Source organism: Halichoeres trimaculatus, unplaced genomic scaffold (assembly GCF_033239565.1).
Source record: "Halichoeres trimaculatus isolate MK-OKI-2021-1 unplaced genomic scaffold, fHalTri1.1 fHalTri1_scaffold_1, whole genome shotgun sequence".
Taxonomy (NCBI): Eukaryota; Metazoa; Chordata; class Actinopteri; order Labriformes; family Labridae; genus Halichoeres; species Halichoeres trimaculatus.
Window position 1 is genome coordinate 25,070,311 of NW_027437179.1, and position 12,834 is coordinate 25,083,144.

Below are 12,834 nucleotides of genomic sequence, written 5' to 3' on the forward strand. Positions count from 1 at the left end.
AAGTCTTTGAGTGATTGTCTTTGAGGGCAAATGAAAAAATAACCATAAACACTCGAGACAGAGCCTATATGTGAAAAAATGGATATGTCTTTGTTACACTGATGCTAAAAAACCTTAAGTCACCTCCTTAGTTTACAATTTCTTTCCATCCCTCGCTGCTGAATTACTCTCAGACTGAGGATGAAGGAATTCAGCTCATTTCTGTTGCTGGTAATTTGTCTTGGAGGGTATGTGAGGCTGGCTCCTTGTAGAGGGCTTCTAGACTGAATAAAGTAAGACTGAAATTATGGTTAGGAGACACACTGACTATGCATCAAACTATCCTTGATTTGAGACCAAAAGTGTGAAGAACTGTAAAAAAGAATACTGCCTCCTTAGTTTCAAGAAAACAGTCTCCTTCTCTACACTACAATTACTTAGCTCTGACAAAAATGATGTTGCTCAGTTTGGGCTGATGGATTATGTCTCAAGCAAGATTCAGGCCCATGAGAGTGGATTTTCCAGCTAATCTATCTGTCCAGAAATGGAAAAATGCAAAAATCAATTGGTGAAAAAGGCCCACTGTCTGCTTGGGAAAACTGTTATTGCAGACCATTGTAAAGATACCCAAACAGTTTTTGTTTTAACACACTGTTCCCGTGATACCATATCCAATATCTGCATGGTTTGGTGGGCAGTATATCTGTGCATTTTCAACACTAAGAAATTTGATTGTTTATGATATTACAACACAGGCTCATTTCATCAAAGAAGATTTCTGGCAACACTTTGAATCAGAGAGGTGAGACTGAAACACCTTCAGGATGGATCCCTGGACGGATGAATAAATACAACTTTAATGAAAACATAAGCATTCAGAGAGGGACATCCAGATCACTGCTAAAATGCTGCTTTTACTAGTATTGTAATAAGCATACGGACACAGTAGGACTTAAAGAGGGGGTACTGTTCTTCTTTTTTTTGGCTTTATACTGTCTCTCTGGCATCTGGATAGTAGCGTTACATAATTTACAGTTAAAAAATACCTATTTCATATAAAACTTCTTTTAGCCTCTGTCTGAAAAACTTCATTTTAGCTGCTATCTCTTTAAGAATCTGAGCTCCACAAACCCCCTCCCCTCTGATTGGTCAGTGTTTTAATGGCCTGCACTAGGGGAACCTCAACATGTCATCAACCAGTTAAGAGGTTTTTTGTGATGACCTCATATTTACTTTCAGCAAGTCTCATGATTATCTCGTGAAGATCCCGTGCTATTTTTAAAAAAAAAGTTTACTGACAGATTCAGGGATTTCTACAACATATGAATGTGAAGAGGTTTGCAGATGCTTAATATGAACATCCAGCATTGTTAGTTTAAAGACTATGGGGATAAAAACATAGACTGTATAAAATATGGACATACTGTCAGCGATGTCACCCAACTGTTTCTGATACAGTGAGATGAAGCCAATCCACGGACGTAGCCACATTGGATATTACACGGGCTTTGAGCTTCCTTTCTTACAGCTGTAGGACACCTGTCAGTCACGTGAGCTGAGCTGTCTCTCTGATTCGACAATTAGATGATCCTAATATCTTCTAAACCTCGGGGTTAGAAAAAAAATCACCTGCTGTACAGTGTGTGTTGATTGTGACATTAGTGTTTCAGACCCAATCCGTTTTTTGAACCAGGCTGTAAATGTGCTTTTTAAGGCTGTAAAAGTCCTGTTCTTTGGATTGGTGTGTATGTGATTCCCTGTCAATCTGTAGCCAGCCTCATACAAGTTCCTGATGGACAGCAACTTTTACCATTTCCTCATAGGCTTAATTTCTCGAGGGCAGATATTGCCCCTTTGATAAAAATCAAAAGGAGCTTCGAAATGGTTGTATGGCAAAGGGGCAAATCATGCGGCTTATAATCGGAGGCTACATCTGTGGCCCTGTGGATTTTCCTGCAAGTTGCCTCATGGTCACTGTTAGCCTATGCCAACCATCCCTTGTTTTCTTGGTCTATAAGACAAATTTTAAAGGCCCTCCTTTTCCTATCTACCAATCAATGAAACGGCCCAAAATCACAAAAAAAAAGAAATCTGAAGACACCTAAAAAAAGCAGGCCCAGTCCTGCTAATGCTATATTATTGACAAAGACCTAAAACCAAGAGAAGCGGGGGGGTCTTATTTAAACCCACCATGACTAAAGCACTCTGCAACATTTAGGAAGTTACCGCTGCAAAGATAACTTATCCTATCTCTCTGTGAATGCAAACGTAGTACCCAGCTTTTTCTGCTGTGAATCCACCAAAAAGAATATAAGGTATGTAAACAAAACACCTACTAGATGTGTAGATGTGATAATTTAGAAATGTTTCAGTCAAATGCTGCATCTAAAATGAAGACCTTACAGCAACAAAAAAGACTTTTAAAGACATTTTATGACCTTGAAGTTTAACAGTCCAATTAAAGATTTTTCCAGATAAACATTCTGAAACCTTGATATGCAGAGAGCACAAAGATGGAAGCAGCATAAAAAACTGAAAGCAAAACAAGAAAAACAGTTTCCCCTTAAGTTCATGTAGAGAAATGATTCATGTCTGTGAAGAAGCAGACCCTTTTTTGTCCGATAAGAACATTTTGTGGTGTCTTTTTTGTAGCTGACTGTATTCAGGTATTTTCAAGCACAGATGATCAAAGTGGCATCTTCTTATTTGTCAAAATAAGCAGATTCATGTTTGAGGTCAAGGAACAACCACATTTTGGCTATTTAAAACTTACAATCATGAACTGTCATTTTCTAAACATGATGCATGAGTACATCATGAGTAACAGTAAGTAGCCTGTTTTTGTGTCAGAAACGGGTGAATGAGATTTCACAATGCAACTTGAGTCCAGTTTTTCTTGTTTGGGGCATATAACATTTTGCACTTTTTTATTTCTTTGCAGTCTTTCACTTGCTTATTACAGTACTATAATACCAAATATGTAGCCTTTTGCTTTTAACTGAATAAAACATGACATGACATTGGCATTTTTGCCATTATGTTGACTATACAATGTAAGGTGACATCAATTGATCTGTGTTTTCACTGGATTTTAGCAAACAGCTTGAGGTCAGAGTCTTAACAACAACAAATAAAAAATGCCGATAATGTTCTTGAAAAAAAATCACTTACTGTAATTTGAATGCATTTCTTCAATCTCCCCTTCAGTTTGATTCTTTGAGAAAACCATCACCTGCAAAAGATTTATTATTCATTTATTCAAATACACAACATGTACAGGAGCCTTTGCCATCCATTAAAAAGTAGCATGAAAGTTTAGTAGTCATATTTTCACTGCAGCCAGTATTCAGTGTGTCAACAACACACATGTATACTTGACATGTGACAAACATATTCAGTGTGACACTTCTCTCCCTGTCTACCCTTTAATGAAATATTACGGCCACCCCCTGTAAATAAAGAAAAGATCCTCCATTGCTGCAAAGTATTATTTAAGGTCAACAAAAATCTCCACAGGGGGAATTTGAAAAGAAAAATAATAAAACATTTCAAGCCTTCCAGCTTGCACGACTCCATTATGCAGTAAGTACTCACAGGTTTTGCTTTCCCCTGCAGCTGACTCTTGATCTTCTCATTGGCCTCCACCTCTTTGGCAATATCCTCAGCTGACAGAGGACACAGAGATCTTTATTACTCTCCAGATCAAAAATATTGCCTGTTATGAGAGCTGCGCTATCAAACAGATAAAAGGTTGTATCCCCTTGAAGAAGCTGTTCAATATTGAGAAATTCTTGTGGCACCAGTCAATAAACACACAACATGTAAGATTTAATAAGTTCATGTAAGAAACTATCTAATAATGTCTTAACACAGGAATAATTCTACAATTATCAGATCAGTAACTCAATGATGTGTAGTTTTTGTTAATTTTCAAGGGAAAAGTTTGACATTTAATGGTTTTAGGTTTGATTATGGGAGGATTCCCAATCCCACAATGTGATTCAATAAACATTTGAAGTGTTTCCAGTACAAACAGCTGGATGAACACTATTTTGGTCTGGGGAAAAGAGCCTGCTGCCCATTACTGTCTGTTTGATGTTTAATATTCAACACAGCTTAATGGAGCTATGAACAATAAAAAAGCAGATCAAATCTTGGTCATTACAATCAACCGAGAAAAATCTGAGTAAACATATTTAACCTTATTTAATTCCTAATAGAAATTTCAGTGAAATAATTCCAACTTCTTTGTTACATTGAGTTACAAGCAAACAACTGGGTCATCTGGTCACACAGACAGAAAGCTACTTTTTGGTTTTCACAGGGACAACATGAAAGTGGGCACTGTGGCATTGGGCTATTTGTCTTTGTCCCAAAAGTCTGACATAGGGAAAGAAAACTGGGTTTTGTACCCTTTGCTTCGAACAGTCGACAAGCTGATCTTATTTCCCAGGGCCTGGACTACTCTATTTTTTTTTTTTTTAAAGCCTGGTGATATCCCTTGAATCCAGGCTTTCTGAATAAACTCTGTGACCTCTCTGACATGAGTTACCTGGCTAAATAATGGTTGAGTGAAATGCCTTAATTAAGGAGGAACTGAACAAAACCTGATTTGGGGTTCAGGGAATCACACTGGGCGTTGTATATCTGGATGAACTCCTGGTGCCTTTTTATCATCTGATCTCGTGTGCCTTTCATAGAGAGATGGCACTCTTTCAGCCTCCTCTTCAGCTCCTGCTGGGAGAGAAGGTTGTACACTGTCTTCCCCATCGGACGCCTCGATTTGCCAAAGGAGCTGCAACAGACATGAAAACTTGTTAATTTTCAATTCCAATCAGATATGATTCGATAACGTCTGATTGAAGGCATCCCTGTGCTCGGCTGTATTAAAGTTTCTAAGGCTGCAGTTAATAAAAAGACGTCAAAAGCTGTGAAAGATTGATGGAAGTGTCAGCTGAATCAAATATATCACACAGAGTCCACATTAGCAAAACTCATAACAAAGTGATATTGCCGGATGAGAAGTTGCTATTTGTCAGCCTTGGAGCAGCCCAGACCTCTGCTAATCTACAGCCCTGTTACAATCTGGCAAGCCTGTCCTATCTGGATTGTTGATTTTTTGGCTGCATTTTTTATTTTGTCTCACATATAAAACATTTGATGTGAGGTATTGAGGCTAGTATCAAGTGGAAGCCTTCTCATAATGGATGCCAACAAATGGCCAGAGTATTAAAACCTCTGCAATTCATCACCAGGATGCCAAGGTCTACTCTTGATGAAGTGTTTTGCACTCTTACACAAATATAACCAATCATTTGCAAATACCCATAATTCCATGGGTCCTTGAATGCCCTGGAAGAGCTGGCTTCTTGCTGAGGCCACCTACAATGATCAGTGTGTCAGATTATAATAAACGCCTTGTCCCTGGTATGAAATGGAGCCAGGTTTACGGAAATACTACAGTTAGATAAGTGATGGCAATTATGCTGTTGCAGCCACTTTGCTGTTCCACTGAAACAAACAAAAGCTTCCTAACAGGCTGTGATAGAAAGAAAACAGCTCATCAACCTCCTCTGAATTCATCAAGGCGGGTGAGTAAATATGATCATAGAGGAAATAAAAAAACTAGGAGAAAGTTTATGAAGTTAGTTTCATCCTGATTTATGAAATATGTGAAGGATATTCTGGGAAACGGAGAGATATGTTGGCCAAAATTGTATTTGCTCAGACCCATGCACCCCTCTCAATTCAGACCGATTCCCAGGCTGGGATGACACAAACATGCGCTCTCATAATGTGAAAGGGGCATACGACAATGATTGACTGTTAAAGTGAGCAGCACAGAGGATTCTTCTAAAGCAAAGATAGCTGTCCCTATGTTTTGCACTAAGAATGTGCCATGACTCCAGTATTGAACAAACTGGACAACTAATTTTGGGGTACAGTACATCCTTCTCAGCATCAGTAATTAACAATAACTATGCTATGCCAAAGGCTGCTTGTTACTGGTTGCAGGGCTATCTAATTGCTCACAGAGTTGAATCAAGTGGTAATTTCCAGTCTTAAAATATGAGGCAATGCAGTAGTGCTTAAATCTGTAATTCGATGTGTGCCACATTCACACCAAGCCAAAAAAGCAGTTTTCACAGCAGGAATAAACATGTTAACAGCCTGGTAAAAAAAAACAAAAAAAATCTCCCCTCTAAATAGCTGATTTCTATTTCTGCACACACTGTACAAAGGGGTGTTTTTTTAATTAAACCAAGCAGTTTGGAAGATATTAAGAATGCAAGTTCACCCAATCAGAGGCACAGCTCAGCTGATTGATAAGTGAGGCACCTATAGCTGTTAGTGAGGAGGCTGAAAGACTCCAATATGGACTCCAGCTTACCAATATGGCCTCTGTCTACGATCTGCTTCAAAACACGATTTCAGAAACAAAGGCTACGTCCAATTATAATAAAATCTAAATACTTGATTCTGATTGGTCAAAACTACCAAACAGCTGCTCATTTTCATCAGCAAAGACAACACCATATGAAATCTGACTTAGAGCAATACAATCGTAATTTTTCCTCAATAAAAAAGAAATACATGATTCATTAAAAAACCCATGTGTACAACCTGTAATTTTGCCACCCAAATACTGCAAGGATTAAGGGATGCCAATGTGCCGTACTACTATTTGTAAGAAGAGACGTAAGTTCATTGACGGAGGCCATATTGGTGTTGAACACAACCTAGCTTTGTTTGAGTTTGGATGACAAAGCAGTGAGCCTTTAGCCTTTTTGCAGACAAGTTTAATACTTGAAAGAATATCAAGTTATGAAGAAAAATTCTCCCTTGAGCACAGATATAGAAATTAGATATTCAGATCTACGATTTTTTGAACACGTTTTTTTCTTACTGTAAAGATAAGTTTTTCTGGTTTGGTGTGAAAGTGGTTTGCAGTGTCTCTGCAGCCTGCCTCAAGTGGACTGATGAAAAACTGCAGTTTTTAACATTTCCCCATGGAAAATTCTGCTTTGTATTCCTTAACATGAGGTTGCCGCTGGCTTGCCACTCAACATAAAAGAGAAGAAGAAAACAGCAATGAATAGACAATAAAGCTGCACAGTAAGAGATAGGTAGCATTTGTAGACTTTCGAGGCAGAAAGTGTGCAGTGAATCACTTCAAATCAATTCACAGACACAAGTCAAGTGTATGTCACCGCTGCCTGTTGCTGACAAAAATACTGACATCAATGGTGGAATCAAAGTGGAAAATATAGTGACGAAAAATGTCAGTGTCCGTCTCAGGCGGGTCTGAAGAGTCAGGAAATAATGATAGAAACCGGGCACAGATGTGAAGCAGCCTGAGGGGCTACAGGGCTTTGACCAACCCTGATGAGGAAAATAAAAGCAATCCAAGCACTGCAACAGCAGCAGAGCTACTGAGTGCATCTCTAAGCTGCTGATCCTTAACTGAAAGGGACTGTGAGGACATTGACAAGAGATATTCCAACCCACATGCCGAAGCTATTCTGCAGCGGTCTGTTCAAACTTGAGAGTCTATCAATAAAATAAAGAGTGAGGTTATGCTAGCATGCTTGGCAGGACATAATGACGATTCACTAACATTACACATCACGCATACATCTCTGACCACCACACTGTGAGCAGCGCTAAATATAGCCAGCTACTTAACTATGGTACAAATTGAGTTTACACAGTTTACTTGTTGTTATATTTCAAACAACAGCACTACTTAACTGTTTATAAATACCTTACCTCGTCACGTTGCATCCAGTATAAAGTCGCCTTGTACACAGACAGTAGTGTTAAAAAGAAGATTTGATCTCCATTAATTTTTTTTAAACAAACACGACTTGTTAAGAGTCATGTCATCACCACAGTGAGCGGGCAATTCTGGCAAAAGGTGTTGCTGTAATCCACTTCAAACAGATAGTCCTTACAGTCCCTTTATACCACTACCAGAAATAGTAATAATAATAAATGTGTTAGAAGTTGTGATTTTTGCCCTATTTCTTTGCCTCAATAGCCCTGATATAAAAGCTGAATAAGGATGGAGATCTCAATACAAATATTACTAGAGAGGTCTTGTCCACTTTGTCGAATATGAAGTTAAATGGAAAAGTTTGAAGTCCTGCTCTCCCTGTCACAGTTCTAATATACATAACCACCCATGCACAAAGCATAACACCTCCTTAGGGAAATATGATTAAGTGAAATGTTTCAGTCTTACACATCAGCCTTTAAAACTTTTTTTTCAAATCTCAGATCAAGGTTATTTACACAGTCCATTTTCAGCATCAACACTGAAAAAAACATTGGAAGCAAGATACCAAAACATTTCTCTTCTCAGTCCAGCCTTCAGAAAATCTTTTAAGTGTGAAACATAAACCCCAACTCCCTATAAAGTATGACACCCTGAGCAAATAAAGACAGGGAGGCTCCCTTAAAAAGGTCCATTAAGTAGCTCTTTACCTCCTCAAGCTCTCCTTCTTCTCTCCCCTGGTCAGACATGTGTCCAGATGCTTGTTGATGAATTGCTGTGACACACTTACAGAGCACACAGGGCACTCCACTGCAAAGAGATTCACAAGTAGAAAGTAAGTGTCACTTGACTTTAGACAGTAAACCAATCTAAAGAGCTTTGTGCCACATTATATATCATCAACTCCCCTACACTTAATAATATTAGAGAGCAAAGTGAAATGTCACAAGAGAATTTCTGCTTCAATAAAACATACAAAGCTTCAGTTCAGAAAACAAAACCAATAAAGCTTCAAGGTTAAATCGAACCAATACACGACATCAAAAACATAAAGATTTCTTGAGGTAGTTTTGGAGGTTCTTCATGCATCACTGGGGAAATTAATTTGTTTAGTTTGGGAATAAAAGCAAACAGTTCTTATTGTTGGCCCAGGGTTAACTGAAAATCAAACCAAAGTGTCTTGGCTGAGGAGTGTTTGCGTAACAGGTATAAAATGTTAATTTTAATAAGCAGCTTTAAAAAGTTATACTTTCATGTTTGAGTTACTCCATTCAGTTGCCCTCAGCAGGACCATTAATGTTGCTTTAGATAAATTTATTGCTGACATAATTTTAACACCAGTTTTGTACTGATTGGATATTAAGCAATTTCCAGGCAAGCTGACTCACTGCTTGTCTGTTGAACTGCCTCAGCAGGTTAATAAAAAGCCTTCCTCTTAGGTTTATAAAAAGAGAATCAATGAAAAAGTTGATTAGTGGCTGTAAGTTCCAGATTGGGTCAAAGTTGCTGTAACTTTATATTGATTCAAACTTTCAATGTAAAATGAAGAAATGCATCAGAAGTTAAATCACTGACGGCAGGAACTTAAAGTACAACAGCACAGATTTTTTTGTCTGCAGAAGTTACCATTGTATACACCTATAGAGGTTTACATTTAAAGATGTTAATGATTCATTCTGCAGAAGGCAACATTAAAAATTCTGCATCTGCTGACTTTCCTTTCACTGCAGCTACACCTTCAAGAGGGGATTGTGTAGAGTTGTGATAGAAAACAAGTGTGATAGAAAACAAGTGAGATTGCTGGTCTGTGTTGCAGTAAATGGCCAATCTGGTGGTATCATACTGAGAGATACCACACACTTAACCTGAGGATAGAAAGTCTTCACCTTTGATTACAGGCTTGACATCGGTAAACAGAGATGAGGAGTGGGCCATCTCAACCCCGGTGTCCACACTGTGTCCTCCTGTGCCCTCCTGTTTGATTGACACAAATCCCTGGATGGAACCTTCCTCCACATCAATGGGCTCTTCCTTCACACACACTGGACGCAGAGCAGTTTCTGTATCTGGCTGAGCTTTGTTTACATCAGGCTTGCATGCAGTCCGTAGTCCCTGCTGAGCACAATGAGCAGCCGGGCTTTCCTGTTGAGTTGCTTTAAACGGAGAAATCTTAGGCCTCTTTTGGAAAAATTGACTCAAAACGGCGCTGTTACACTTCTGGCCTTTCTCTCTAGGAGTTTTGCACTTGACAGCTGAAGCCGGAGTCTTTGGGGAGATTGGAGGAGTGTCAAAATTTGCTTTTGACAACTGCTGCCTGGAAAAAGGAGAAAAGAGGCAAAGTGCATGTGGATAAAGTACGTGGGCAGCATATAATTAAAGAATGCAGTCAGCCATGCCCATTTGAAAAGATAAAATTCATCCTGATGCATTATGCAGCACATTCTGTACGTCCGAAGAAAGAAATTCTACACTTATAAAGATTTATCAAGGCCATAATGTGTAGTTACACTAAATAATGTAATCACAGGTTGAAATGACGAGAGCTGTATTCCTCTATAAATACAGTTGAGAGCCCTTCAACGCTAACTGCACCTCCTCAATTATCCTTCCTTCTCTGCAGAGTGAGGCACACTTTGCTTCTTTGGCTTGACTCTTGGAAATGTGGAAAGCAAACAAATTGCAACTGGGCCATTACTTGGCAATAAAATGGAACCAATGAGGTGTGTGATGTTGGCCTTTCCATATTTAAAACTTATTTGTGCCCATTGTCCTCATTAGGGTACATTTACACACATTCACACACACACACACACACACACACACACACACACACACACACACACACACACACACACACACACACACACACACACACACACACACACACACACACACACACACACTAGCACATATTCTATTGCCAAAGCTGCTTTGCACAAAAGTGATGTGGAAAGACCTATTCCTTCTCCTCACAAAGACCTTGAAGAAATATGGCCTCCCCCCAACATTAATCCATGGCAAGGTATTCAGCTTGGGTAGAAAACAACAACACATTGTTTCACGTTATCTTCGTGTCACTTATCTTAATATTTTGGAGGAAAAGAAGGAAACATTGATGAAGCCGTGCCTGTTCTTATGAGTTTGGAAGTGCAGGCTGCATTTTACAGATGTACTTTACCAAGGTCCCTGCTGTTTTATTTTTAACATATTGTTGACTTAAATACAAACTGTTTGACTCAGCCCCACTAGATAAAATGTTCTACAATCTTACATCACAGACATTAGGTGTTTCTGTATCTGCCTCATTTGAGCATAAGCTGTTTTTTATGTCTGTCAAATGGTTCTAAATACTGCTGAGCGCAGTCAATTTACTATCTCTTGCCATAGAGAATAAAACCATCAGAGGAGCAAATAAAAACATATTTATAGAGATCAAGTACAGTATGACATTAACAGTTTCTCTTCAAAAGATTACGTAGTTATGACATGACAGATACTGCAAGGCATTATGATGCATCCTCAAAATTTAGGTCTAATCTGTTGTTGGTAAATGACTAAGACTGGCAACGTTTTTATAAGAAACAAAAAAGTACCAGACAGCACTTTTAAACTCATGAGGTCAGTAATTCAGGTTTGAGAACCCTCTTTTGGAAAGAATTCTACCAAAGCAACATCCTTAAAATAATACTCAACTAGCCCATTAAAACTAAATAAACTATCAAATGAGATGTTTAAAAGATTCAAAGCCAGGACACTACTACACTTTCTTTTTAAACCTTTCTCTACAATTGAAACCATGATGATTTTTTTTTTCTGTTGCTGCACTTCAGAAAATATAGATCACAGTGTGCTCCGACTTGGCTTCAACTCATTTTAGATGGAGAGGGACATTTGGAACTGATCTAAATATAAAACACAGTTCAGTCCGACGGTATCCGCAACTCATTATTCAGCCACAGGAAGGACTCTCTGCTTATTCATAATATATAAACTGTGTCTTTCAGGGAGTTATGAATGAAACAGATTCAGAGGGTCTGCAGTGACTCCAAACCTACGTTTTCATATTACTAACAAATGAAAAAAAAGTTGTTTGATGGATCATGTGAATATTTTACGCACAGACACAAACAATCTCTTCTGTCCATTCACCGTTTTGCCAAACGACAAATGATATAACTTCACTTGAAAATGTTGACATTGCCAGCTTCATGAACACTAAGTTGTGAAAAAGTTCATCCTAGGTCTGAAATTTCAATCTAAAAGAAATAGCCTCAGCCAGTCAAAGTCTAATATTTCACTTGGCAAAAGAATTAATCCAAAAAAAGATAATAAGTTGTTTGTGGCAACTCTATTGCAACATAAAAGCACCAGTTTATGACAGAGTTATCTGTTAAGGAATTATGTTTTCAGACATCTATTGCTAGACAACAGGAAATTAAAAAACTCAAGACAGCGCAGCTACGTAAGCCACCCGCTGGCAGCTGTGATGAAGATCAGAGGCTCCAAAGTTTGAAGGGAGACCTTTCAGAGTGTTAATGACACATGTGACGGATGGAGGGTCGGGAGAAGCCTCAGAATTTATTGACTTATAACAGCACTCAGACAATAGATTAGCACTAGTCCAAACAATTCCCAGGATTCTGGTTTGAGTATTTTGTCTTTTAACGTTTTGCGGGCAAAGCAGACTTGCTGAAGATAAGTGAGCATTGGCTCAGCTTTTTTTCGTCTTCAATTTGTTTTCCTTGACAGAGAATTGGCCAGAAGGGACCCTATACCATAAATCAGTCAAAAATGTCATTTATCTGTCTCTGAAACAGCATGAGACTGACCCTGGGGAGTTGTGTCTTCTGCTGTCCTTTTGTGCTGATATTTTTTATTGAGACAGGAAAAGAGGTTGACAGGGATATAGAGTGCGGTTCACATGGTTATAAGACACTGAAGTCCGGTTTTACACCAACTTTCTTTTCTGCTTACAAATTAGTATGCCATAACAAAACATGCAGGCAAGAACGTCAATAAGCTAAGCTGTAAGCTGCCCCTGTGTGGTCAGTGGTACCAATAACCAGATGAGAAGGAAA

General features: G+C 38.6%; 1 protein-coding gene across 2 annotated transcripts in view; it reads right to left on the reverse strand.

Moving 5' to 3' along the window:
• The window catches only part of rad18 (RAD18 E3 ubiquitin protein ligase), a 31,684-nt gene that overhangs the window by 16,266 nt on the left and 2,584 nt on the right, over positions 1-12,834 (reverse strand). For both annotated transcript variants that reach the window (XM_074667712.1, XM_074667722.1), the window contains exons 5-9: positions 9,643-10,070; positions 8,467-8,566; positions 4,587-4,774; positions 3,574-3,644; positions 3,151-3,211 (exon numbers count right to left, since the gene is read on the reverse strand). In XM_074667712.1, the coding sequence (XP_074523813.1) occupies positions 3,151-3,211; positions 3,574-3,644; positions 4,587-4,774; positions 8,467-8,566; positions 9,643-10,070 (848 nt within the window). The remainder of the gene's footprint in view (positions 1-3,150; positions 3,212-3,573; positions 3,645-4,586; positions 4,775-8,466; positions 8,567-9,642; positions 10,071-12,834) is intronic.